Consider the following 26,230-nt stretch of genomic DNA (forward strand, 5'->3'; position numbering starts at 1 on the left):
TCAGTATGTGTATCGCCTGACTTTTTAATAATTCTGTGTGGCCTTAGGTAATAGCAGAACCGGGCCCAGGTCACGGAACAACTGAGTGGCAGGCCTTGTGGGAGCTCTGCGGTCTGCCCGGAGGCACCAGGGAGGTAGAAGACCAGAGTGACAGGTTCAGGTTTACTTGCCACTCGGATCATGTGCTGTTATCAGGGATCAGAAAATTTCATCCAGTTGAAAAAAGTCAGAATTCTAATAAGGTAGAATTTATCTTATTCCTGCCTGGTTTTGCCCATGCTATGGAAACCTAATTTAATTGACCTAAAATCATCCATCTGTCACAATGTATTGGTAACGGAATTGGTTTTCTCCAAAAACCTTCATGTCATTTTACTAAGATATTTATCACTTATTCGATATATATTTTACACAATTGTATTGTTGTAGATATCACTGTGAAGGAGCTTTGTTAATAAAAGATGGCATCAATGTCCTCCACTAAGCAGTTGGGATGTGAGAGGTTGGTGTTTCAGTTTGGGGATGTGAGAAGAGGATGGTGTTTCAGTTTGGGGATGTGAGAGGTTGGTGTTTTAGTTTGGGGATGTGAGAGGTTGGTGTTTCAGTTTAGGAATGTGAGAGGTTGGTGTTTCAGTTTAGGAATGTGAGAGGTTGTTGTTTCAGTTTAAGGATGTGAGTGGTTGGTGTTTCAGTTTAGGAATGTGAGAGGTTGGTGTTTCAGTTTGGGGATGTGAGAGGTTGGTGTTTCAGTTTAGGGATGTGAGAGGTTGGTGTTTCAGTTTAGGGATGTGAGAGGTTGGTGTTTCAGTTTAGGAATGTGAGAGGTTGGTGTTTCAGTTTGGGGATGTGAGAAGAGGATTGTGTATCTATATGGGGATGTGAGAGGATGGGGTTTCAGTTTGTCTGCTGTTAAAAATAAAATGAATGAACTTGAGTATTCAAAAGAAATGTTAATTTGTGGTTTGTGCTGATTGTGAAACAAAGATGACCAGACCACTCACGATGCCAACTGATAGCTACAGGTGTTTCTTCAGTCTTTTAAAATCACTCTAGCTGAACCACATGGTCAAGAGTGCATATGGACATTCTTATAGAAATGTGATTGCTGTTGGACAATGCAGGCACTCATGGGAGACATATGGGAATGTAAATTAGCTGCCAAATGGGCTGTTGCTCTAACATCATTTGCATATTGACATTGTGCCCCCCCCATTTCCAACCCGCCCCTCCACCCGTTTGCTCTCTTGTCTCCCCCTTGACCTCCTGGGAGTCGTCCACACACCAGGCACCCATCCCCATGCTGCCGGAGATCACCGCTACTTCTCCGTGAGCGTGAGACGCTTGCCTGTAGCGTCCCTGTTCAGAACGGGCAGAGTCACAGTAACACAGACTTTTGTATGTATAGGAAAGTTTAATTTTGAGTTGGTTGTGAGTGTTTAATTCTTGTTCTATTATCAGCCTCATTGATTCTCATAGCCGTGACAACAAACGGTGACGAGAGTCAGCTAGAATCATTTTAAGTACCCTTCTGCTACCATATCGTCAACATAGGGGTCCCAACATACACAACCCGTAAACAATGGACTTATAGACTCAGATGGACTAGTACACATTGCATCATTGTTTTGCCTGTGTGAAGCTCTTTATCAAAGTATTTTTGCATCCTTGAAAAAGTGATGACAAATGTAAAAAAAACGATATAATAACCTTTTGTTGCCAACATCATCATCTGAGATGCATCAACGATAATTTTTTGGTAGATCGTTGAAATTGTCTTAGCATTTAAGTACTTCAGGACACCCAGATGGGATACCCCACCCTTTTACCCACGGATTATGGACATACTAGTACTTCCATTTAACAAAGAAAGATCAGTGTGTATTTTGTGGGACCACCCACCACTCACATACTCAAAATGATGGAATCTCCAGCAAATCTCAGGCAAAACATCAATCTCAAAAGAATATCTCAAACTGAGAAAACGTTCAAAGGCTGAGAAACTGCACTTTATGGTGGAGTGGGATTTTTGGGGCTTTTTTTTTTTTGCCCACTTGAACAAACCCACTTGAACACTGAAAACACTGAGACTTTTCCTGCTTGATATACAATTTTACCACATCTACCTTTTATGACGTTTGACAGTTATTACATAGCATTGATTGTATCAATAGTCCTGGATCAATGTTAAATACACAATTTGTCCTTGATATGCAACGTGGGTATGTATAGTGCCATTTGGGAAGAATAGTAAGAATAGCTCTATCTCTCATGTCCTTCTGCATGGACCATTAGACACTAGCAGGTCTTCAAGGGATCTGAGCTTGTCAGCTAAAGGCCCTGATCAGTGGGCTGTAGGAGGGCACTCATCAATAGTCTTTGTCCTGTGCAGTTCAATGTTAAAGTCCTGTGGAGGGCACTAACTCAGTGTCTGTCCTAAACACCTCGCCCCCACCCCCCACCACGAACGCCTCCTTTCTCAGCCTCCGCTCCTCTTGTGCACTGTCCAGCTGCTGGCGACCCTTGCCCTTCTGACCCTCACTCCTGACCCCGAGGAGCCTTTCCCACGCCACGCCCTTTTGTGTGGACCTCGCCATGGCAACACAGTGGTCAGTGGTAATATATGCTCTCTTAGGAAATGGCATAAAGGAAGTCATCTAATTTATTCTGCCGCCAAGCTGCTGTGGCCACACAGACCAGCAAAAGAAAAGCCAGCATAGAGGGGACATATGTTGTGCTTGGGTGTGTGTGTGTGTGTGTGTGTGTGTGTGTGTGTATATATATATATATATATATATATATATATATATATATATATATATATATATATATATATATATATAAATTAATAAAAATTCACATATAAATAAAAATTCACATATATATTGGAAAATGTAAAAAGTTCACACCACTGTGATATTAGATCATGAAAGTAGGGCATTTAAGTAGAAGCATACAGTGGTGATTTCCTCATCTCAACCAATTTATTGAAACAGAAGTCAACAGCAGTGGTGGGTTTACCCCAATAGAAAATTTAAACAACGACGTCTCATGCATGGCGTCCTGCTCTTCTTGAGTGGCGACCCTCAGGTCATTGAGGTGATCCCATAGCGTTCCTATGGGACTCTGGTCTGGAGAGTGCAGGTGGCTCCATTTGAGGTTCCCCAGTCTCACAACCGTTTCCTAACGATGCGACCTGGATAAGCTGGAGCATCGTGGCCCATCTAGTCCAGGCCCGTGTTGTTCATGCAGAGGTACAATGACTGGATTAATGATGTTATTAATGTTATTATAAGGGCTGGTCACAAAGTGTTGTGCAGTTCTGTATTGACTAGACACACCTGCCCACATTGTAACACCAACTCCACCACCACCAAAGGTGCCAACAATGGCTGATGCATAGTGCTGCATAGGCACCCATCATTTTTGCTCAGCATGAATGTTTCATCAGTGAACAGCACTGAGGTTCACTGGTCCCACCTCCAGTGTAAATGTTTCCTGGCCCATTCTAGACGATGATGCCTGTTCCTGCTGGTGTGGTCAGGAACCCTTGCAGGTTGTCTAGCATGCAGACCACTTTGATGTTTCGACTGGTCTGACATGACACTTGCCTCTCACTTTAAATGTGCCTGGAGTCGTGTGGCATTCATCATCCGGTTCTTCGGGGTACTGTTCACAATGAAGTGTGGGATGTGGCCAAAGGACGTCCACATCTATGCTTTTCTGTGACTCTTCCAGTCTCTCTGTATCTCTGTTGCAACCTGCTGGTGACACTCTGTGACACTCTAAGCCCAGTGGCCACTTCTATCTGAGAACATCCTGTTTGAAGCCTCGCGATGGTGTTGGTGTTGTGGATTAATTGTCTTGGTCTCATGATGTCCAAATGTGAACAGCATGAGGAGGAATTTAAATACAGATTCTAATTGAACCTGGAAATGTATTTATTTAACTCACCTGCTTTTCCTGCACTTTTCTTGCAAACTTGACGAAGGACCTTTTCTGTGGTTCTCTGGAAGCCTTCATTATATAATCATCATCATAATCTGACAAACTTGTTCAATGTGCTGCTTACCTTAAGAAATACATTAAGAAAGAAATATTGGAATATGTTAATATTTTCCATATGTAGTGTCAAAGGTCACATTGTGTTTGATAATTAGATTAGTTCTTCTGTGTATTGGTTTTAGCAAGCAACAGTCAGAAACTGCTAGATGGGTTTGAGGAAATCATGTTTGCTTTCTACATCCTGCAAAAACACTTTTGTCAGACCGGCTCATCCGTTTGAGACGAAGCATAGTCATACAGACCACACTTCTTCTCTATCCACCTGTCATCTGGCAACTCTCTCTCTTTCTCTCCCTCTCTAGCTCTCTCTGTTTCTCTCCCTTTCTAGCTCTCTCTCTTTCTCTCTCTCTCTCCCCCCTCTCCTTCCACCCCCTGCCCTCTGTCACTTTCACCATTTATTGTGGCTGGGGAGATTTTCTCTTTTGAGGCCCAGTCTCTTAGGTAACCCCAGTGCTGCATGTAATGAGATGGATGGAATGAGAGGGAGAGAGAGAGAGATGTAGTGTCGCACACAAAGATACCGACAGAGAGCGATGGAGCAGGACATGGTCGGTCACAGACCTGAAAACTCTGCCATGGAATTATTTGCAACAGTGCAAGTTTACAGGAACCAAAGCTGAGGAACAACCGTAAAGGTAATTGAGTATGTTGAGAGATGCTTGTAGTTTGTTGGTGTAATTTTAAAATAAACGTCCAAATATAAACCTGTAAAATTGTCCTGTTTAGCAAGTAGCCATACAGCTACATGGGAAGTTTGAAAATCGATTGGGTGTTGATGAGAGTTCAAATGAAATGATTTTGATTAAAAATGTAGTTTGATGTGCATTAGGACACCATTTGTTCTTACATTCCTCATGCTTCTGACATAAAGGTGCCAAGAAGAACCATTCAGCATACAAACCGCAGGAGGGATTATTGAATTACTGAGCTATGACTAAACACTGGGGGAAGATCACTTCTAAGTATTTCAAACTGGATTGTAAGCTACTGAGTTTTGCCCATATGAGATGAATTCAAACTGAAACATACGAATAGTCACAAAATTTGGCCTGCATCATGTAACATGCAACACAGGTGTACTGTTCATGTAACAGAAAGTTGTTAACGCCTTGGTGTATGTAATCATTGTGAGGTTGCATCTGTCTGTTGTCACCATCAGCACATATCAGCATGTCTTCATCGTGCGTCCAGCTGAGGAGGGAGCTTCTGGGCGTGTGTGGGAACCGGAGGTCCCTGTCTCTTCTGCTTGCCTGTCAGGGGTTGATTGTCCAAACGCAATTCTTGCATCCACCTGATCCCAGAGCAGGAGTTGTGGATGGACATCATACTTCTGGCTTGCCACTACCTTCAGCAGCAAATCAGAACAAATCAGCAAAGAACATGAGGGACAGAAAAGTTTTCCAAGGAACGTTTTAGAGGATGAGTGATATTTGTAAAACATTTATGAAAGTTTGGTATCTCGGATATGGAACCTGGAAAATAATAATGTATTATAAATGAAAGTAATATTTATTTTGAGAGAGCAATTTAAGCCAGTAGTGTGTGTGTGTGGGGGGGGGGGGGGGGGGGGGATTTGCCATTGGAGATAAATAAAGAAGAGTAATAGCACAGGACAAAGTACAGCAGGCGAAATAACCAAACTAATATCAGTTACTCAACACACACACACACACACACACACACACACACACACACACACACACACACACACACACACACACACACACACACACACACACACACACAATCAATAATCCAGCTCATGCCAGGACTGACTGAAGTAAGAAAATATATTTTTGCCCATTCTCTTCCTCTTTATATTTCAGTGCTCTTTAGAATGTAAATGCTTTTCTCGTAATTAATAAAACAGATTATAGTACAAAATTGTGTTTTTTCTTCATTTCTCCATGTCAGTTCTGCATGTGCATATCTGATTTGATTGGAACAAAGCAAAGTTTTCTATTGTTCTAGTCAGTTGTGCAATCTAAATCACACCCTCCTGACCATATAGGCAGAGTTGTGTAGATGGAGGCACTCGGCTGGATTTTGTGGGGTGAGAACATGAAAGCCTGAAGGCTATGAGAAGTAATTTGTATTGAATTTGACAGGCAGGATAGAAAATGAGGGAGAGAGGTGAGATAAGAATTTTGTAACAAATAGTACGTTCCTCCTACACTGCAAATGCATTTATGCTGAGAAAAACTAGACAGATCAAGTCATTTGGCAATACTTGTTGAACCATTTCTGTGAAATCACATGACTTTAGGTAAAATACATGAATTGCCTATCCAATAGGAACACAGACATCTTGTGCAATGGGAACACCAGAACTTTCATCTGACAAGCAAACCCTCCACAGAAGAGGCAAAAAGCCCACCAGGTCTTTCAGTCCTTCCTTCACACCTCAGAGCTGAGCATGGGATTTCTAGTGTGTTTGCTCCTGTGTTTTGGTTGTTTTGCAGAGCTGGTCAGTGCACAGAGGTAAGTACGCAGCACACACTGCCTGGTTCCACTAGCCCGGGGATTTGTTTTCTGTGTGGAAGCTTTGAACTGCAGTCAACTATCCTGCCGAGGTTCAATCGTCCAAATGGTGACATGCGACAGCAATGCAAACACCATGCTGAGATTAAAGTAGAATGGGTTACAATATGGACTTTATTCAATGTTGGCATTTACATGCTGTATTTGGTCATATTCTGTATTTGGTCATAAGGAATAGTGTGGTTACCTTTACCTTTTTGAAAGATGCTTGGTTGCTTGCAGAGGTAATGTGCAAGCCAAGCTCTGTTGAGCCTTCATTTCCTTTTTGGGGTGGCAATAATTTAAATGCATTTGAGGGGCTCCAGTCTGGCATCCATGGCTATGTTAGGTTCCTGGTGACGGCTCCCAGCGTGTTTCATGTCGGAGTGAAGGAGCAGGTGTCAGTCCAGGTTGGTGCGGCTCTGCTGAACGGGCCTGTGACCTGTTTCCTCGAGCAGGAAGTGGGAAGCACTCCCATGTCAAATCGTGAGACTATAAGCGTCACTCATGAAGAACAAGTCGGAATATTAGAGATTGAGGTAAATGAAGTTCAATTAGCATTATTAAACATATAAAGGTTCATTAATATATGCTGCAAATTAGTTGATTACACATGTTTTATTTGATTGTGTTCTTCCCTGATTTGTCATGTTCTATGTGTTTTAAATAATAGTGCATTTGTGTTTACTTAACGTTAGTTAAATAACAAGTTAAATTGTGTATAGTTCTTAAATTTGTTATTTCTCTTTAAACTGAGTTCAGTTACAGTTCTATTTACATTTGAATGTCCAAAATACATAACGCATATTCTATATATTGTTATAATTCCAGAAGTACAGCATTACTGGTTTCACAAAAAGCAAGAAGATAAAATCAGTGAATGTGTATTACTGATTACTATTACTATTACTATTATTACATTATTACAATCACTGAGCAAAGGAAATAATGGGTATCTTAAAATTAAACACATTGCTTAACAGAGCTACACCGGATGTTACATCTATTAAATGATTTTAGTACCCTTTCCACCACTGTTCTATCAAAATGTTCTTCATAAAATTCGTTATAAATTTTTAAACCACCAAATTTAAAAATGTTCAAATACTTTAACATAAATACAACCAAACAGGAGGCACCAAATTTGCTCATGTTCATCAGATTGTGTTAATTCAACTCCTATGACAGGTGTATGCAGACAAAGTTGCAGACTTGATCTCGGCCAATGGGGAGCCACCTTATCTGAATCTGGTTTGTAATATTGGTGAGAGTAAGAGACAACAAACTCGAGTTCTGATCTCCCAACACAGAGGCTACATCTTCATTCAGACAGACCAGCCAGTGTATAATCCCACTCAGAAAGGTAAAGAGAACTCTTCCTTTGCCTTAATCCTTCTGAGAATATATACAATATATATACACACTGCTCCACTGATGCTCCATTGATTTCAATTTCAGTTCAGTACAGAATATTCACACTGGACCATGCCATGCGACCTAAATCAGATGATATATATGTGTATATTATAGTAAGTTTCTTCTTCCAAGAGTCTCACATTCCACCCGTGTTCTGCATCCTAGTGACATACAAGGAGGGATTGCTACTTTATAAATATTCATATTCCACTTCTTGTTTTCTAGGCATTTCAATCTACAATGTATGACTATATTATAATCACCAAAAAAAAAAAAACTAAAGTGTCCTCTGCCTTGTCTCTTTCTTGACCATGGCATCCTTACTAGAATGCAGAGGGTAGCATCCTCAAGAAGACCTTTTACCACGTCAATGATGGCATTTTCTCTCGGAATTTCCATATTCCTGACGTTTCACAGTATGGTTCTTACCACCTATTACTTCATACTGCTTCTCTTGATTAAGAAGCTTCAGGATTCAAGCAATGAATCCCTCTCTTTAGACCGGGTGTATGGAAGATCAAAGCTCACATCGCAGGCGATGACAAAAATGCCACCATCCGGGAATTCAAGGTTCAGAAGTTTGGTAAGCAAATTTATATTTGCTGATTTACTTTCCTGAAATTACAATTGTTTGTATAAGAAAAATGTTCACAATGTTACTTCTATAGGAGTTTGCTATAACAAACTCATTTGGATTTTATTAGCCATGATGTAAATGTCCGGGCAGCTCTCTTTGCATATGTAACCAACCCTAGAAGTGTTAAAATGTGAATTTGTTGGGAGCATGAATTTCTTTCTGTGGTCAAAAAATATTGTGTAAAATTGTTATAATTTTAAATAAAGCACTCTTGCTTCATGAAGAAAAACACTTTGAAACATTGTTATGACTTCATGACCGAAATTGTGCCATAGAAACAATTATTATAGCCAAATTAACATTTTAGGATTTCAAAGAATTTAGATCATGTTTTCTGTAGAGACCACATAATACATTTAATTTAAGGTTTTTCTAACTCAAATATTTGCTCAAATAAACCAAGATTCTCAGCTAACCTATTTTACCAGTCCTTCCCAGCTTCATCGTGTCCATTGAGCCACAAGCTGGCTATCTTCTTGTGAGCACAGAAAGCTTCAAATTCACTATTGGTGCTTTGTAAGTTCTCAGCCTTTCAGACTGTGAATTTGTGTTTAACATTTGCATATTCTTCAGTGGATCACAAAATATTACATTCAGTGTACTGTTGTAAAACAAACACATTCCATATACTTTTAAGCCTAAAACTATCTATAAAACCATAATACCTTACAAATGGAGATTCTCAATTGGCAATGTAATATGCATAAACAAAAACAATGCTTAATGTGTACTAATAACTAAGATGCAAATGTTACATACATTTTACATGAACTGACATCAATGAAGATATTCCTATGGAAAGACAATCAGTGGTGGATTCCACTGCCGATTTGGGGTGAAAGATGAGAACAACATCAATTTCATAAAGGGATTAGAGATTACTGGACCTGTAAGTGTAAATATACATGTGATAACATGTCAAATTATCTTGTAGTAGCAGGGAATATTCCCCAGTGACCTATTTCTGTACTTCAGATAAGAAATGGAAGAGCTGAGATCACCATTCAAATCTCAGACCTCAAGCACAAACTCCTGCCTGTGGAGCTGGAGAGCTTTGCCCAAGATGGAGCTTGGTTCTATGCTGCTGCTACTGTCACTGACACAACAAGTAAACACACATGGATGATGTTCGCAGCATCTCATCTCAAAAGCTTCCTCTGTTCTGTGCAGCATGTCTGATAGCACTGATTCTTCGGTATCATTGCAGTGTTGGTCCATAACAAACATGATACAAAGAATATTGTCCAGTGAAGTGAAAAAAGAACACTGTTCTTTGCACAGTTAAAAACACTGTTAAGTCAAGTCGGAATGTTCTTGTTTCAAAAGTGTCCATCTTTCAGTTTGAGCTGAGAGATTTCACAAAATGTGACACTGAATCTATATACCTAGCAAAACATAGCCTATTTACTATTGGACACAATAAATGTAAACATTGTCATGAAATCCAGAAGAATCTGACCAGTGAGCAGATGGAGGATGGTAGCTTGTTCAAAAAAGTATTTTTTAACTCGTTTATATAAGTAGTTCATTTAAATATTGTTTAACTCGTTTATATAAATAGTATGGTATAATGTTTTCAAACCATGAATGGTTAATCATGAATGGCAAATCATTAATTAATCATTGCAATACAGTGAACTGTCTGTAATTACGTACTGTGCTTGCTAGGTGGTGAGGTACAGGAGTCAGAAATATTGCTTCCCATCGTATCTCAGCGTTACAGAGTAGACCTGTCCCGGACAAGACCACACTACACCCCTAGTGTGCCTTTTCATGTGGAGGTAAATCCCCTCTGGCTGATCCCCCAACTTTATTAGTTGGTTTACTTTCAATAATGAAGTTGAGTCCTCTGTTTACCTTCTTTATTAGGTAGTGGTGAGTACTCCCAATGGTCTTCCAGCTGCAAACGTCCCTGTGACCATTGCTGTACCAGTCGCCGCAGTCAAATCTATAATCCAAGACACAAATGAGGAAGGAGTTGCCATGTTCAACGCCAATCTAGAAACATCGCCTCCAAGGATATCTGTTGAGGTTAGACTAGGACTAGGACTAGACCCTGTGTCCCAGCACTATGACCATCTCCCCTGATCTGATTTCCTTTGTTGAATTGAGAACTTTTTAAATATATATTAATATATATTAGCTTCATGTCTCTTACATTTGTACTATCATTTAAATAATTTTTCTGAGCATAAATCAGATAGATTTGTACAGTATAGCTGTTCCTGAATTGCCTTTCTCTTCTGTATGCTGATGAAAATCTTTTTGTGTCCTCATACCCGGCAGGTAACAGTCGATGGATTTAAGTTAACTAAAGAAGTGTCCCTTCTCACATCCCCCAGAAACAGCTTCTTGTATATAAGTTTGCTCAACAATAATGTCATATTACCTGGAGGTACTCTGAGTGTGACTTTCGAAATTCTCAATGGCAAACCAGAAGATGGTCGCATTTACTACATGGTATGAATGATGCATTGTGTCATACGGTGAAAATGCCCCAATATATATTTCAGTATAAATATACACCCCACCAATGGTAACACACATACTTGGGTAAATTGCAGACTATGGGAAGCTCCCAGTAATGATTATAAACCTTTTGAATACATACATTTGATGCAGCCATTCCAAAATGCATTATGTGTTCGGAAACTATTTCAAGCACTTAAAATATTGTTTGAATCAGTGAAAATCATGTGTTTTAATTAGTACAAACAATGTGCTGTTTATTTTACTTTGGTATTAGTTGCAGCATGATGATTTAATTTTACCTAGTAAATTAATATGATGCTTATAGTAAGGTTATTTTGGGTGTTTCATTTCAGAAATCAATATATAAGCAAATATCCCTCTAAACAACAATACATGCTCTGTAAACACTGAAAAAAGCATGGCCTTACAATTTACGGTAGCTCATAATGATGTTTCATGAAAACATTGACCTTTAACTTTGATAAGTATTGCATTTCTGTGAATACCAAATGTGTGTGTTCTCCTAAGGTTCTCAATAAAGGAATAATCAGAAAATCAAGCTCTGTGAAAGCAACAGTTTTGCCCAAAATAAGTTTTACTGTCGACCCTCACCTAACACCATCCTTCCGTCTTATTGGATATTATTATGACACAAATGGTGAGATCATAGCTGACTCTGTTTGGGTAGATGTCAAGGATATGTGTGAGGAAAAGGTAAAGTAAAGATTTGGCCTAAATGCCTAATCTTTAGATTTATTATTCTCTAACAAACCTTTAGTTAGAAATTTCTTTAGTTCTGCAAATGCTTTTTTTGCAAAAGCTTTTTTTTTCACATCTTTGTTCTAGGTTGAAGTAACAGAAAATGAACGAAGAAATTACTACAGTCCGGGAAGCAATATTGAGCTTAACATCAATGTGGGAAAGCAAAAAAGTGCAACAGTGGCCTTAGTAGCTGTAGACAAAGCCATTTATGCCCTAAACATCCAGAACAAACTCACCTTGCAACAGGTAAGCAGGACACTGAGAGTTAATGAACACTCTGGTGTCTGAGCAGACATAGATATGAAATTATCTACGCTTTGAACTATATATTTGTGGAAATAGTCTAAAATTCACTGTGTTTGTGTATTTTGTTTTCCTGAACAATTACTTGAACTGTCTTCATTATCATGTCTATTGTTTAATGATAAATGGTCTAAAATGTACATTGAGAGTCCAGAGTGACTTACAAAGTCCTTTGCCATCTGCTCACAGAATGCATTCTAAATAGTACAGTAGATACCATTGAACCAGAATATTATTAAACTGCAGAAATCAATGCCAATATCTAGAAGTGCAAATAAACATTGGCTCAATATTACACAACAAAAAAGCAATGATTTGATCATTTATCTCAAATAATGATCATTTAAGTACTTTACAAACAGATGAGTCATTAGTCTACACTATTCAGACAGCCAGTGGAAGATCATTCCACCATTGCGGATCCAGGACAGAAAATAGTCTTGAAGGTTGGCTTTTGTGAGACTTTAAGCATGGCATTTCAAGCTGAGCCATACTTGAGGTTCAAAGTACTCCGGGTACAGATCAGGCTTTGACCATGCTCATCATGTCGGAAGGGCCTGGCCCATTTTTGGCTTTGTAGGCAAGTAAAAAAGTTTTATATCTGATGACGGCAGCTAATAGAAGCCAGTGAAGACAATGCAGCAGTGAAGTGATATGTGAACTTGAAGACCAATTATGCTGTTGCATTCTGGATCAGCTGTAGAGGTCTGATGACAGGTAGTCTAGTTTTGAGATGATGAGAGACTGCACAAGCACCTGGGTAGCGTCCTGTCAAAGAAAGTGTTGCAGGATCTGGTCAGGTTTGAAACAAGAGGGAGATGACAACTTGTCCCAGTTACGCCCAGGTTTCGAGTAGTTTCAGATGGTGATAATAGGGTATTCTTGAAAGAAATGGTGAGGTCCTTTTATGGATTGGGGGTTCCTTGAATCTATAGAAACTTGGGTTAGCTATGGTTGAACTTCAGGTGTGGTGAGCTGTCATCCATGAAACAATATCTGCCAAGCACGCTAAAATATGCCCAGAAACCTGAGTGTCAGAAGGTGGGCAGGATAGTAATAGTGTCATCAGCATAGCAATGATAGTAGAATCCACAAGAAATAATGTCACCAAGGGAGCGAGTATACAAAGAAAAGAGAGCCTAAGACTGAGCCTTGGGGGACACTGGTAGAGAGTTTACATGGATTGGATGTAGATCCTCTGCATGTTACCTGACAGGACTGGCAGTTATGGTTGACTGTGTCAAAGGCTGCAGAAAGATCTAGAAAAATGACACAGATTATAGCCTTCGCAACATGGAGCTTCTCAGTCACTGCTTTGAGGGCTGTGTCTGTTGTGTGTGCCTCTTTGAAGCTACATTGATTGGAATCATGGAGCTGGTTTTGGATGTGGAAAAGAGATAATTGATCATAGATTGATTGTTCCAGAGTTTTTGATTGAATAGACAGAAGTGATACGGATCTGTAGTTGCTTATGTTGGAGTTGTCGAGAGTTGTTTTCTTCAAGATTGGTACCACCCTGGCAGTCTTGAACACAGTAGGTACATGTCCTGAAACTAAAGAGCTGTTGATGATGGTCAAGATGGAATGATGATGGAAAAAGATCTATTAACATTTTCTGGAGATCAGAGTGGAAGGAATTGGATACGGCGGCCATGTAACGAGATTGCTGGATGTCAGAAGTTTATTTTGCCTGAGGAGAGAGTGGAGAAAGAAGCCAGGGAATTGGGTGTTAATCATCATCATCATTTCCATCCATTCAAATGTAATGACTAATTTTCTGATTGCTGTGTGGATGCGGTATATATGAAGTTTCTAGCATGCAGGGCTAAACCACATTTTCTTTCACAGGTCTTCTCCGCTATGCAGTCCTATGATCTGGGGTGTTCATATGGAGGAGGAGTGAATACAGCTGCCGTGTTTAATGATGCCGGCCTGGCATTCATTTCTCACTCTCAGACAGTCAAATCGCAGATGAGAATAGGTATACGAAGGAGCAGAGCTACATTAAAAAGACAAGTTTGATTTTAGAAACTTGTAGTTTTAGAAACTTAGTAGTTTGAGAGGTTTATTTCTCCATTTTGTCTCTAGGATTTGGCTGCGAAACAGGTTTCAGGCGGCAAAGACGCTCTATAGATCTCCAGAAGCAGATGGCAGAAAAAGGTAAAGCATTGTCCAGAACACCTGGTCACGGTTCAAATCCTTCCACGTGGGTAGACGATTCACTTTGATGAACCCCCAATTCTGTCTCTAATTCCTTTATAAATATACTCTGTCAGGTTTGTTTTTTTTTTTTTTTTTTAGCATCTTTCGAATGTTTAGCTGTCAGTATCCATTGATTAAGAAAGTCCGTCAGTCAACACCTTTGACCAAACTGGTTGTATCCGTTGTCTTCCCTGCTCGCTTTTTTGCTTTGTGTCCCGAAGAATCTACGTATAAGAACACGACGCTGCAGAAGTGCTGTCGCCATGGGCTCACGCTCATCCCCATGCAGCTGACATGCCAGCAGCGCAAGAAACGGATATTCAGAACGGAAAGTGAGGCGTGCGTGGAAGCCTTCATGAAATGCTGCGACTTTGCCAACCAGCTGAGGGCAAAGAAAAGGCAGGAGGAAATGCGTAGTAGTCACGGCAGAAGTGAGTGTTACGGAGACGTCTGACGTCCAGTTAGTGCTGAACGGTGTTGTCCAGACCAGCCATCCACTTCGTAATTCATTACGAAGGGTCATCATCAATTCACTCAAAAATACCTTTTGGACTCGTCCACTGTGTAATCTCATTCCAACTATACCGATCCTTTACGCTGATGCATGAGATATGGCATGTGTGTATTTAAAATAAATATCATGGCTCTGTCTTAAAGGTTCCCAAGCCTTGAAAACACCACACAATTAATGCAAGCATTAGTATTTCCCCTGGATACAGCAGTAGTTGGGTCATAGGCATACCTGTTGATTAGAAGATCATTTAACATTAGTGTTTGCACCTCCACAGCTGCTAGCTTCAGTGCCATCGAGGACTTCTTTGCGAATGAGATGCAATCCATTCGCCATAGTTTTCCACCCAGCTTTGGGTTTAAGGAGCTCCAGGTCCACGGCAAAACCACGTAAGCACAGAGTCACCTAACCCCCCTCTCATTCATCTCCCACTACTAATCTCTACCTCTGCAGGACACAGTGCTTTTATGGATGGATGGATGGATGGATGGATGGATGGATAGATAGATCTTTATTGATTCCTTTGGGTGGCTTCCCTCAGGGAAATTAAGATTCTAGCAGCATCATTACAGTAAAAGAATGGATATATACAGTTTAAGGAGATTTAAAAAGCTAATAATAAATAATAAGAAACAATACAAAATGCACAAAGCCAAAGTATCCAGCAGAAGCGGTATTGCACATTATTATTGCACTCTGTTTAAAATATTATTGTACTGTTTATGTTTTAATGAACCTTTAAAAGTTATTGTATATAGTCTGGTTAGTGTTTAGATTAGTCTGTTTTCCTGCACAGTAGTTTGGCTGAATCTGTGTTTTGGTGCTTGTTTCAGACATACTCTCTTTGTCCCTGACTCTATCACTACCTGGGAAGTCCAGGCTGCCAGTTTATCTTCCTCCCATGGTAGGAATCCTCCGTGGTCCCACCATCATACACATAATCTGAGCCAGTAGAATATGCTATGGGTACATTCAGATATTCTACATAAACGCTTGACTTTTACTTGAAAGCTCTTTCGATGTTTAACATTTTTTAAAATATTAACGTTTTACACGTGTTACATTAACGTTTACTTCCAGGTTTTTGTGTGGCCAAGCCTGTCGACATACGTGTGTTTAAGGAGCTTTTTGTGTCTTTGAGACTTCCCTACTCTGTCAAACGGAATGAACAACTAGCCCTGGTTGTGGTCATCTACAATTATGGAAAAGATGAGAGAGAGGTGAGTGATAGTGACACTAGGGCATGTATGTATGGAGTGGAACATTAAGAAGACATTTTTGGTTGAACAATTCAGATCTATAAGAGAAACCTTCCAGCTTTGATTATTGTGTTGTCGTTTCCTCATGTACAGCTAGCTGTTCATATGAAGCAAGTAGATGGACTATGTTCACCTGGGTCTTCATCAACTGTCTCCTATACCAACGTGACCTTGGGCCCTCAGTCTTCTGAAACAGTGACCTTCTCAGCGGTTCCTTTGATCGACGATGAAATCCCAATCACTATAGTGCTTTATGACAGAGAACATGAGATGGGTGTGGATGCCATTCAGAAAACACTGCTCGTCAAGGTAAGTGGAAGTGGAACTGGTTGATACTGATTGAACAACCAATGTGACGATCACGTGAGATACATGAGATACATTTCACGTGGTTTGGTATTCACTTTGCAGACTGAAGGGGTGCAGATGCGAGAGGAGAAAAGTTATATGATCAATTTGGAAGGTGAGTCATGTTGCTGTTTTGTGTTTGTGTGTTCTGGTCCATAATTGTTTAACGTAACATGGCACATATACGTATGCACAGAATCATAAAATTTGTCTTGAATTATGCATGAACAGGCAGAAGTGACAAGTCCATTCGTATCGATGGACTGTTTCCGAACAACACAGTTCCTGAAACGGCTACCAACATATTTGTCAAAGTAGAAGGTGCGGATGGTATAGTCCCAGTTTACGTACCCGGCCGAGAACAGAGGCTCATGATAACAAGTGGACAGCTGTTTCTTTCCTGTGACCTCCCTTTCCACTGCACGGACCAGGTGAATCGTTCGGCTTGTCGTCGGCTCTGCCGCTGCTCTCTCCGTCCTCCGTGGAGAAGCTGATCAGGGCTCCATTTGGCTGTGCAGAGCAAACCATGATCATGATGTCTCCCACCGCGCTCTCCATCCGCTACCTGGACACCAGCAACCGCTGGCTAGAGCTGGCAGCTGGGACCAGAGACACAGCCCTGGACCGGATACAGAAGGGTTTGCTTCCTATTTTGCTTCTGGGTTTGATGAATGCAAAAATTAGCTATCTGTGTGTTTATGGAAATCTCTCTGTGTATTTATTTGAGAATTCCTGCAGAGACTTTAATCGATGTTAGTCATGGATGTCAGTGCCTTTTTTCTCATGAGACTATAAAGCTTCCAGAATAAAACAATAGCCGCCTTCCTCCTGATCAGCACCAGTCATCTTCAAACTGGATGACATCTGGCTGCTGCCTGGCTGAATGGGCATGAGTGAGAGGACTGTGACTTAATCCATGGGCACAATTATTATGTCCCACTCAATAAGAAATGTTTAGAGTCAGACGCTCACAGGGGCAGAATCCCACAGAGAAGGTGACATGGGAAAATGAATGAGATGTGCAGACACCTGATGATACCCCACAGCTTTGATTTTATGCATTCAGACACTCTTAATGCCCCATACTGTTTAATGCAGACACTCTTAATGCCCCACACTGTTTAATGCAGACACTCTTAATGCCCCACACTGTTTAATGCAGTCACTCTTAATGCCCCACACTGTTTAATGCAGTCACTCTTAATGCCCCACACTGTTTAATGCAGACATTCTTAATGCCCCACACTGTTTAATTCAGACACTCTTAATGCCCCACACTGTTTAATGCAGTCACTCTTAATGCCCCACACTGTTTAATGCAGACACTCTTAATGCCCCACACTGTTTAATGCAGACACTCTTAATGCCCCACACTGTTTAATGCAGTCACTCTTAATGCCCCACACTGTTTAATGCAGTCACTCTTAATGCCCCACACTGTTTAATGCAGTCACTCTTAATGCCCCACACTGTTTAATGCAGACACTCTTAATGCCCCACACTGTTTAATGCAGACACTCTTAATGCCCCACACTGTTTAATGCAGTCACTCTTAATGCCCCACACTGTTTATTGCAGACACTCTTAATGCCCCACACTGTTTAATGCAGACACTCTTAATGCCCCACACTGTTTAATGCAGTCACTCTTAATGCCCCACACTGTTTAATGCAGTCACTCTTAATGCCCCACACTGTTTAATGCAGTCACTCTTAATGCCCCACACTGTTTATTGCAGTCCAGAATCTGGCACAGATTGCATTACTCCAAGGCAGAATTGCACTAAATATTACATAATATAAAACATGTAATATGATGTCTCCCATATGAAAATGCAAATGCAAAGAAGCCACCCTGCAGTGTCTGTCAACCTACTGAAGCAAAGAACATCCACAGAGTCAAAGAAAATATGCAAAATATAGTTTTTAAGCTGCAGTCCTCTAAAATGCTCATTCTAGAAAGAAAATGTATCCTGAAAGTTCAGTGCAGAAATATTGAAAAGGCATCGGTTTCAAATGATCGATTTGATTTGATGGATTTCATGGATCAGCCAACTGATTAGGTGAATTTGGTTTTGTGCTATGGCCATGTTTTCAGCTTCAGCTATGACTGTTTTACCTTTAGTTTCACTTGTTGTGACCTACCACCATTTTTGTTTGTTTTTTATTTATTTATTTTAGGCTATGACAGAATACTGACATTCAAAAAACCTAATGGATCATACGGAGCCTGGCAAGGACATCCCACCAGTAACTGGTAACTCCCTCTCCCTCCTCTGACTGGTGTCCAGGGTACTGGTGTTGGTCTTCAGACTAGGCTTTAATTCCCAAACACTGAGGCTGCTTCCTGCTCCTGTTCCTCTAGGCTGACTGCACTGGTGGTGAAGGTGTTATCCCTTGTGTCTGACTTGGTAACTACTGGACATCAAAACATCATCTCCCAACTAGACATCAAGGACGCAGTGATGCATCTAATCAAGCAGCAACGCGAAGACGGGTCTTTTCACGACCCTAATCCAGTCATTCACAGAGAAATGCAGGTCAGGACCTTTTCTGCCTTCGGTGACGCAAAGATACAGAGCAAAGATACAGTCTGCATTAAAGAGAATCATGCAGGCTTTGTCAAGTTCATTCTTGTAACGTCACGAGCTGTCTTAACTTGCCCGCTGCATGTCGGTCTGACGCTGCTGCCCCATGTGTTCTGAACCTTATCATGTCGTCGCACTGTTCCTGTCGCAGGGAGGAATCGGGGGGATTGAGCAGGACGCCTCTCTCACTGCCTTCATCACCATCGCCCTGAACCACTCCCTCCCTTTCTTAGGCCTGGAAACTCAGGCTGTGGTAAACCCCAGATTGCAAGCAATTCACATACAGCATTGCATTACTCCTAGATCCTCGTTTGACTAAGAGGACAAAAAAATGTATCCATATGCATAAAATTTCACATAACGTTTTTGACATGACTGCTGGCATTGGTTTCCAGACCATTTATTCCCCCTAAGATAGACAGAATTGATAAATAATTAATAATGTACAGTAATTATACGTACAAATACGTTTTGATCTTAATGTTCAGGAGAGCAGCATCTCTCGTGCCACAGCTTATCTCCTCTCCCGTGTTGGTGACCTAAAGAGGCCTTACGCTGTGGCCATCACCGCCTACTGTTTATCTACCTGCCTTAAAAACCGTGCACTGGCTCTGTCGGCTTGGATGAAACTTAAGCATCTTGCAGTACAAGGTAACGAACCACATGCTACCAAAACATTAAGCATACACACTCGCGCAGATCACACTGACTGATGTACAAGTGAAACACTGACTTGTTATGAAGCTGTCATAAAGCTGTCACGAAGAGCACTTTAGATCTGAGCGCTGTTCTTCGTTCTACTCCTCTTCCTCGCTGGTTCAGAGGGTGAGTGTAAGGTGTGGAGGGACATAGAGGAGAGCCGCCTTGTAGAGGAGAGGAATGTCCATCGGGTGCCCACGAGCGTGGCCCTGACCGTAGAGACGACGGCATACGCTCTCCTCACCGCAGTGGCACAGGGAGACCTCGCAGAGGCCGGAGCTGCTACCTGCTTCCTTTCCACCCAGGAGAACTACGAAGGCGGGTTCAAATCCACCCAGGTGAGCCAGCTAGCTCAATACCTTTTTCGCTGAATTGAGGGAATGCTGCTTAAATATTCCAGTTTGAAAGCCATCTTCACATGTTAGAATGAACAGAGGGAAATTACCACATAGTCACCTCAGTGTCCAGAGCATGTTTGGGGGACAGATTCCAGCTTGTACCCAGACCACAGTTCAAATGTATTGTAGGCACTTCCATTATCAGAAAGATGCTTAAAAGATGCTTATATTTCAATGAATTATGATTGCTGTATAGTTTTACCTCAGTTTTGACTTACAAGGATTAATTAATCGATCGATTCTCATCCTTCACTGACATGCATGCGGTGTTCTTAAGTTTGGATGCCTTTTTGAAGCGTCAGCCTGCGCTACTGCATGAAATTCTTTTAGCGTGAACCACAGCACTGACGCTCAACAGTTCAGACTATCGCTGCCATCATACTTGTTCAATTACGTGGTTCTAGGATACGATTATAGCTCTGGAGGCTCTCTCAGCGTATGCAGCGCATAAATCCGCGTCTCCCTTCAGTCGTCTCAGCGTGCAATTCAGCAGTCCAGTGAGGAATACCATGGAGAAGGTTGTATTGGACAAAAAAGACGAAAAAGTGGAGGCAGAGTTAAAGGTAAATTCAGTTTTCCTTACAGTGGTTAAAGTGGTTGTGAGAATGGTTTCTTTATCTGTAATGAGTAATGTGAAATGTTCATATGAAAAGTACAGGCTGAAAGTAAAGGCAATCTGAGTGAGTAATTTGTCATATTTCCTCTAGAGGTCACTATAGGCACTGTTATCGCTCATATCACAAGACTGCATTACAGCAAGATGCTGTGGAGTCAGTTATTGAGTTGTAGTGTTTGGTCTGCTGACTCTTCATGCAGATCATTATCAGGTGCACATAGATGTGGTGTAAATTACTCAGTCAATATGAACCGCACTGGTGTTTTGAGATGAAAAATAAAATAATTATTGTTTTTTTTTATATTCTCCTGTCCCTGACAGATCTGGTGCAGTGTTAATGAAACTAGCAAACAAAGCATTTTTTGGTTTGCTGATTTGTTTGTTTACAGAGACTACTGGGTGGTGACATCACTGTAAAATGTTCAGGGAAAGGGGAAGCCAAATTAAAGGTAAAAGAGCCAAGACGTTAGCACACACCTCTATCACAGTCTGACAGGTGTCACATCTGAAGTGATTTTCCATGGGCAATCTCCTGATCTCTGTTGATAGGTGGTAAAAGCTTACTATGCCCTGGACCCTTACGAATCTTGTGACCACATGTCCATCGATGTGACAGTGAAGGGCAAAGTGGGTTACACAGGTGAGGAAACAACAAAAACACTCAACAAGTCTCCTGAAAATAAATAACAGATATTTTTGTGACTGTTACGTCTTAAGGCTGAAGGCTTACATCATATATCATTGTACATTGTGTCTGAAGACAACAAATTAGCTACAAAAAACCTGTGCTTGTATGCATGCCTCTGTGTTTTTTAACGCCACATCAAATGTGCGGTCCTTCACCCAGCTCAAGTAATGGCGAGCTACAACTACTACGATTACGGTGACGGGGAAAACGCGGAGACGGAAGAGGAGGGCTTCCCACGCTCCGCCATCGAGTGGTTTGACGCCCGCAGCAGACGCAAGCGGGACACGCAACAGAGTGCTGGGAACGCAGTGGTGTACGAAGTGTGTGTCGGGTCAGTTTTACACTGTTCTTCCCAATATGACCCGATTCTGCAAAGGATGTTGGGGAAGGGGGGGGGGGGGGGGGGGGGGGGGGGTGAATGTTTGGATTCACACTGACATCATTTATTCTTGAACGCAGTCACTCTCTAGAGAGGAACATCTCAGGCATGGCTATAGCCGATATCACCATGCTCAGTGGCTTTGAACCCAGGACAGAGGATCTGGACAAGGTCAGTGGAAGCTAATGATGAAGCACACTGTATATGCATCAGGATTCATGTGTCTCTGCATCATTTCTTGAATTGTTCATTATCATTTTGGTCTTGCCATGACTATCTGCCATTAACTGTGAGTAGATCATCAGTTTAGTGTTGGTTCACATAATATTAATATGACCTCACGTCTTGTGTTTAACAGCTAAAGGACCTGTCTGACAAATACATCTCTCACTTTGAGGTATCCCAAGGAAGACTTCTGTTATATTTCAATGAGGTAAGACATCCAAGTTAGCAGGCAGACAGACTAACAAACACACACCAGAATTGTAGCTTAATAAAATGATGGCATTTCTTTACAGATCCTTGATGGTAGAGAATGTATTACATTTGAAGCTGTACAAACTGTGCCAATAGGGTTAGTGCAGCCAGCACCTGCAACCTTTTATGACTATTACGAACCAGGTAAGAAAACAAACTCTTCTTCTGTTTTCTACTCTTTTGGATGATGAACCTAATTTGGTAACTTTGATGCAGTTGTACCATAAACATAAGCACAAGGGTTTTTGTTTTATTTTTGTTCTATTGAATTGTGACTTGCCTCACCAACTTTCAACGTCCTGTATGACAGATAGAAGATGCTCCGTGTTCTACGCTGCCCCCAAAAGGAGCAAGATGGTATCAGTGCTGTGCTCTGAAGACGTGTGCCAGTGTGCTGAGAGTAGGCCACGAAACTCTCCATTTCTTTATTTTTTTCTTTTTCTCCTACACCTTCTTCTTTTTCTTCTCATGGATCATTCTTAAACATCAATAGCTTAATCTATTTCATAATAATAATAATGTTTGACTTCTGTAGTGCCTTTTACAAATCCAAACACACAATTATAGAGAGGAGAATTCCGTCATGTTCTTCATGTCCTTTCCCCTCACTTCTCCTCTGTGTGCATGACATCATCTGTGATTACAGGGCCCTGCTTCAAAGAGAAGAAACCGCTTGAGTCGATAATCACAAAGGATGATCGTTTCAAGTATGCTTGTTACCATCCTGTCGTGGATTACGGTGTGTATTTCATTTAAAATCAGCCAGTACAATAAACTGACACCTGGTTTGTTGAGATCTGTTAAGATTCTACCTCAGCATTTCAGCATAAATGTGTGACGTTTGAGGCAGGATGCCGAGGCAAGAACAGGTTAACGCGCGACGTTTATTCATTCTTGACGCAAAGATAAACACTTACGGGACTGGGTAGACAAGTGTTCAGACAAAACGCACACCTAAATACACCAAATAATAACAACACAAGTGCAGAAACATCATGATGACGAGACAAGAGACAGAATAACACCGGCAAACACACACACTAAGGCTCACACATGGAAGTAAACGTACACAGACAAACATACACATGCAGACACGCTCGGAGGGAGGAATCTGGAGCAGTATTGTGATGATAACAGTTTTCTGAGGGCGTGGTATATCACTAACACTAACATTGTTAACATGTTTACATATTTAACATATTTAACATGCATACATATTTAACAATCTTAACATAACTGACATAAAGTCAGGCTCTGGAGTTTTCAGCCCAGTCAGCAAAGGTTCTGCGTCCTCCACGTTAATGTCATGGGGTTGTATTGTAGGCTTCGTGGTCCACGTGGTCTCAGTGGAAGAAGCAAGTAACTTTCAGCTGTACTCCACCAATGTGACTGAGGTTCTCAAACACAGTGAGTATTCATGATTACATTAGAATAAAGCGCTGTGGCACCGTATATAAATATGATAAATATGATTGTATGAAATATGATGACTATACATATGATTCTGCCCCACAGATGGAGATATGCTGGTGGATGTGGGGGATATCCGAGTGTTTGCCAAGAGAAAACATTGCAAAGGTAACCTGGAGACTGGGAAAACCTACCTTATCATGGGCAACGATGGCTCCACCACTGACTCCAGAGGACAGTAAGTGTGATTAGACACCAGAGTCATATTCTGTGTTTTACAAGATGTCTGCTAGATGGGGTCAGCGTGAAATGTTTTGTGGATACAAATTGGTGCGTAGAAAATTCTCTATAACTACTGTAATACAGTTGGTCTGTTGGTCTGTTTAGCCAAAAGGTTGTAACATTTTTGAAAAGGACTGTTAACTTTTATTTTATTTAAGATAGATTACCATTCTAGCTAATGCTGTAACTAAATTAAAACACTTTATAATGTTCCTAAATAGGGAATGTTACAATTACTTAACATTATATAAAAACAATATTGATATTTTATTTGAATTTCTCTTGTTCTCTCTCTCTCTCTCTCTCTCTCTCTCTCTCTCTCTCTCTCTCTCTCTCTCTCTCTCTCTTTCTTTCTCTCAGAATGCAGTACCTTTTAGATGCAAATACATGGGTTGAGCAGAAATATGATGTTACGGTATGCAGAGCATCAGTTAACCAGGATGCTTGCAAGCAACTGAAAATTTTTCTAAGAGAATACCAAATTAATGGCTGCTCACAATAGTCTAGACGTTGACAGCAGAACACAGTTATTGATACAATAAGTGGAATTTTCCTTTACAAATACATATTCATTGTAAAAAGACATATTGGATATGGGGCTCCTGACCAGCTCACAGAGGCACTGTTTGTAGTGAAGAGTCAAACAGTGTTGCTGGGAATTTAACTTTCATCTTGGTAAAATCATTTACCTAAATGTTTAATCCTTAAAATCTTTTTGAAACAAAACATGCAAATAAACTCACGAAAATAATCTTACATCTCTGAAATGATTCTTTATTTCCTTCTAGTAAAGTTTTAAGAGCATTTCATTGAATTTTTCACCAATATGATTCAGTGTCAGCTCAGGACGTCTACTGACCACACACAGGTACTCACTCACTGGTCTTGTGCTTGCATGAGTACATCCACACACTGATGGACGGTGCCTTCCACCTCTGCGTGCTCTTCTGTTTCATGCCCGTCCAGTGATTGAGCCTCCGCAGGTCAGAGTGGGCCGATTCAGTTTCCTGGCGTGGGCTTCTGTTTATTTTATTGAAGTCTCCCGCCCTCTCGCCCCTCTGAGAGCATGAACCATGAGAGCATCCTCTGTGCTCCCAACAGCTTTAGAAACATCTGTAGTCACGCAGGGCGGGGGGCGAGCTGCCCCTCAAACACAGCACGTAGGCTCACGCGCGAAACTGAAAGGGCCTTGTGGCTTCGCGGGGCCCCGATGGCGTCGGTGAGCTCCGAGGAGCATCTCACTCCGGCGTGGAGCCAGACGGCGATCGGAGTGGCGGGGACCGGACGAGCAGGGAGAAGGAGGCCACGGGTGGAGTCGCGGGGGGTGGAGAGAGGAGGCAGAGAGGAGAAGGGCACGGGAACAAGCCCAAGCTTTATACGCCGATATTATTTTAATCCCCGAAGGCTGCCGCAGTGTAAGCACCAGCCGTCACTTCTGTCAGGGCCGCGTCAATGGCGGCCTTGTCCGTCCCATCGCTGTTACACTTCTCCTTACGTTTGCACCAATAAAGGTTGAAGCTGAACAAATATATATGAATGTTTTGACGCATATATTTTCATTTGCAGAGAAGAGAGGATTTTTTTTTTTACAGCTCCATATCCTACAAATGAGCCCTGAAAAATGTCACCATCAGCATATCTCAGACTCTGTGTGCCTACACTGCGTTTGTAGCTGGTTAGAAGATGGTCATACGTGAACTCTAGTTCTACAACTTTCATTAAAGTATTTCACTTCTGATTGCATTTTTTTATTAACCTATTTGGTATTTTTAGAAATTAAAATGACTAAAACTGAATAAACATTTTTAAAACAATGGACCTTTTTGTCAATTGTTTTGTTTTGTAGCAGAGGAAATTAGGGAAGTTAATGAAGCCATTACTGTAGTTGGGACTCAAAGCTTCTTTTATGGTTCAGAATAGCTTCAGAATGAATGAGTCCATATAAGGCATTAATGACTAGTCATCTATAGATGTCAAGTTCTTATTATTACAAGGCTTTACTGATACACTTTTGCATTGTATGTAAAATAGACCCAGTCTCGTCAGTCAAATTCAGACTTTTTCCTGACATTGGTCTAGAAATTGATCTAGAAATCCTGTCATTCTACAACCAGATTTGCACGCAACCATGTCTGCTCAGATTCTGGCACGAGCCCAACTGCAGAAGGCCAAGGTCAGGTCAGATGCAGGAGGGTGGTCTCA

At 41.1% G+C, this 26,230-nt stretch overlaps 1 protein-coding gene across 1 annotated transcript; it reads left to right on the forward strand.

The window, feature by feature from the left end:
• The first annotated feature begins 6,400 nt into the window (after positions 1-6,400).
• On the forward strand, positions 6,401-24,784 carry c4b (complement C4B (Chido/Rodgers blood group)). Its single transcript, XM_076971123.1, has 41 exons — positions 6,401-6,543; positions 6,932-7,121; positions 7,771-7,945; positions 8,041-8,111; positions 8,326-8,414; positions 8,499-8,581; positions 9,064-9,151; positions 9,422-9,524; positions 9,611-9,743; positions 10,304-10,416; positions 10,505-10,666; positions 10,922-11,095; positions 11,636-11,821; positions 11,954-12,115; positions 14,021-14,153; positions 14,261-14,332; positions 14,596-14,805; positions 15,163-15,274; positions 15,719-15,789; positions 15,966-16,105; positions 16,238-16,453; positions 16,556-16,607; positions 16,724-16,813; positions 16,924-17,130; positions 18,673-18,748; positions 18,857-19,031; positions 19,231-19,332; positions 19,568-19,730; positions 19,902-20,116; positions 20,581-20,739; positions 21,182-21,241; positions 21,342-21,432; positions 21,640-21,811; positions 21,940-22,030; positions 22,218-22,292; positions 22,378-22,480; positions 22,647-22,736; positions 22,983-23,075; positions 23,660-23,743; positions 23,852-23,984; positions 24,389-24,784. The coding sequence occupies exons 1-41, from the start codon at positions 6,479-6,481 to the stop codon at positions 24,528-24,530; spliced, it is 5,121 nt and encodes a 1,706-aa protein (XP_076827238.1). The 5' UTR covers positions 6,401-6,478; the 3' UTR covers positions 24,531-24,784.
• The last annotated feature ends 1,446 nt before the right edge of the window (positions 24,785-26,230 follow it).

The sequence above is a fragment of the Brachyhypopomus gauderio genome, chromosome 13 (genome assembly GCF_052324685.1).
Source record: "Brachyhypopomus gauderio isolate BG-103 chromosome 13, BGAUD_0.2, whole genome shotgun sequence".
In the NCBI taxonomy this organism is placed as follows: domain Eukaryota; kingdom Metazoa; phylum Chordata; class Actinopteri; order Gymnotiformes; family Hypopomidae; genus Brachyhypopomus; species Brachyhypopomus gauderio.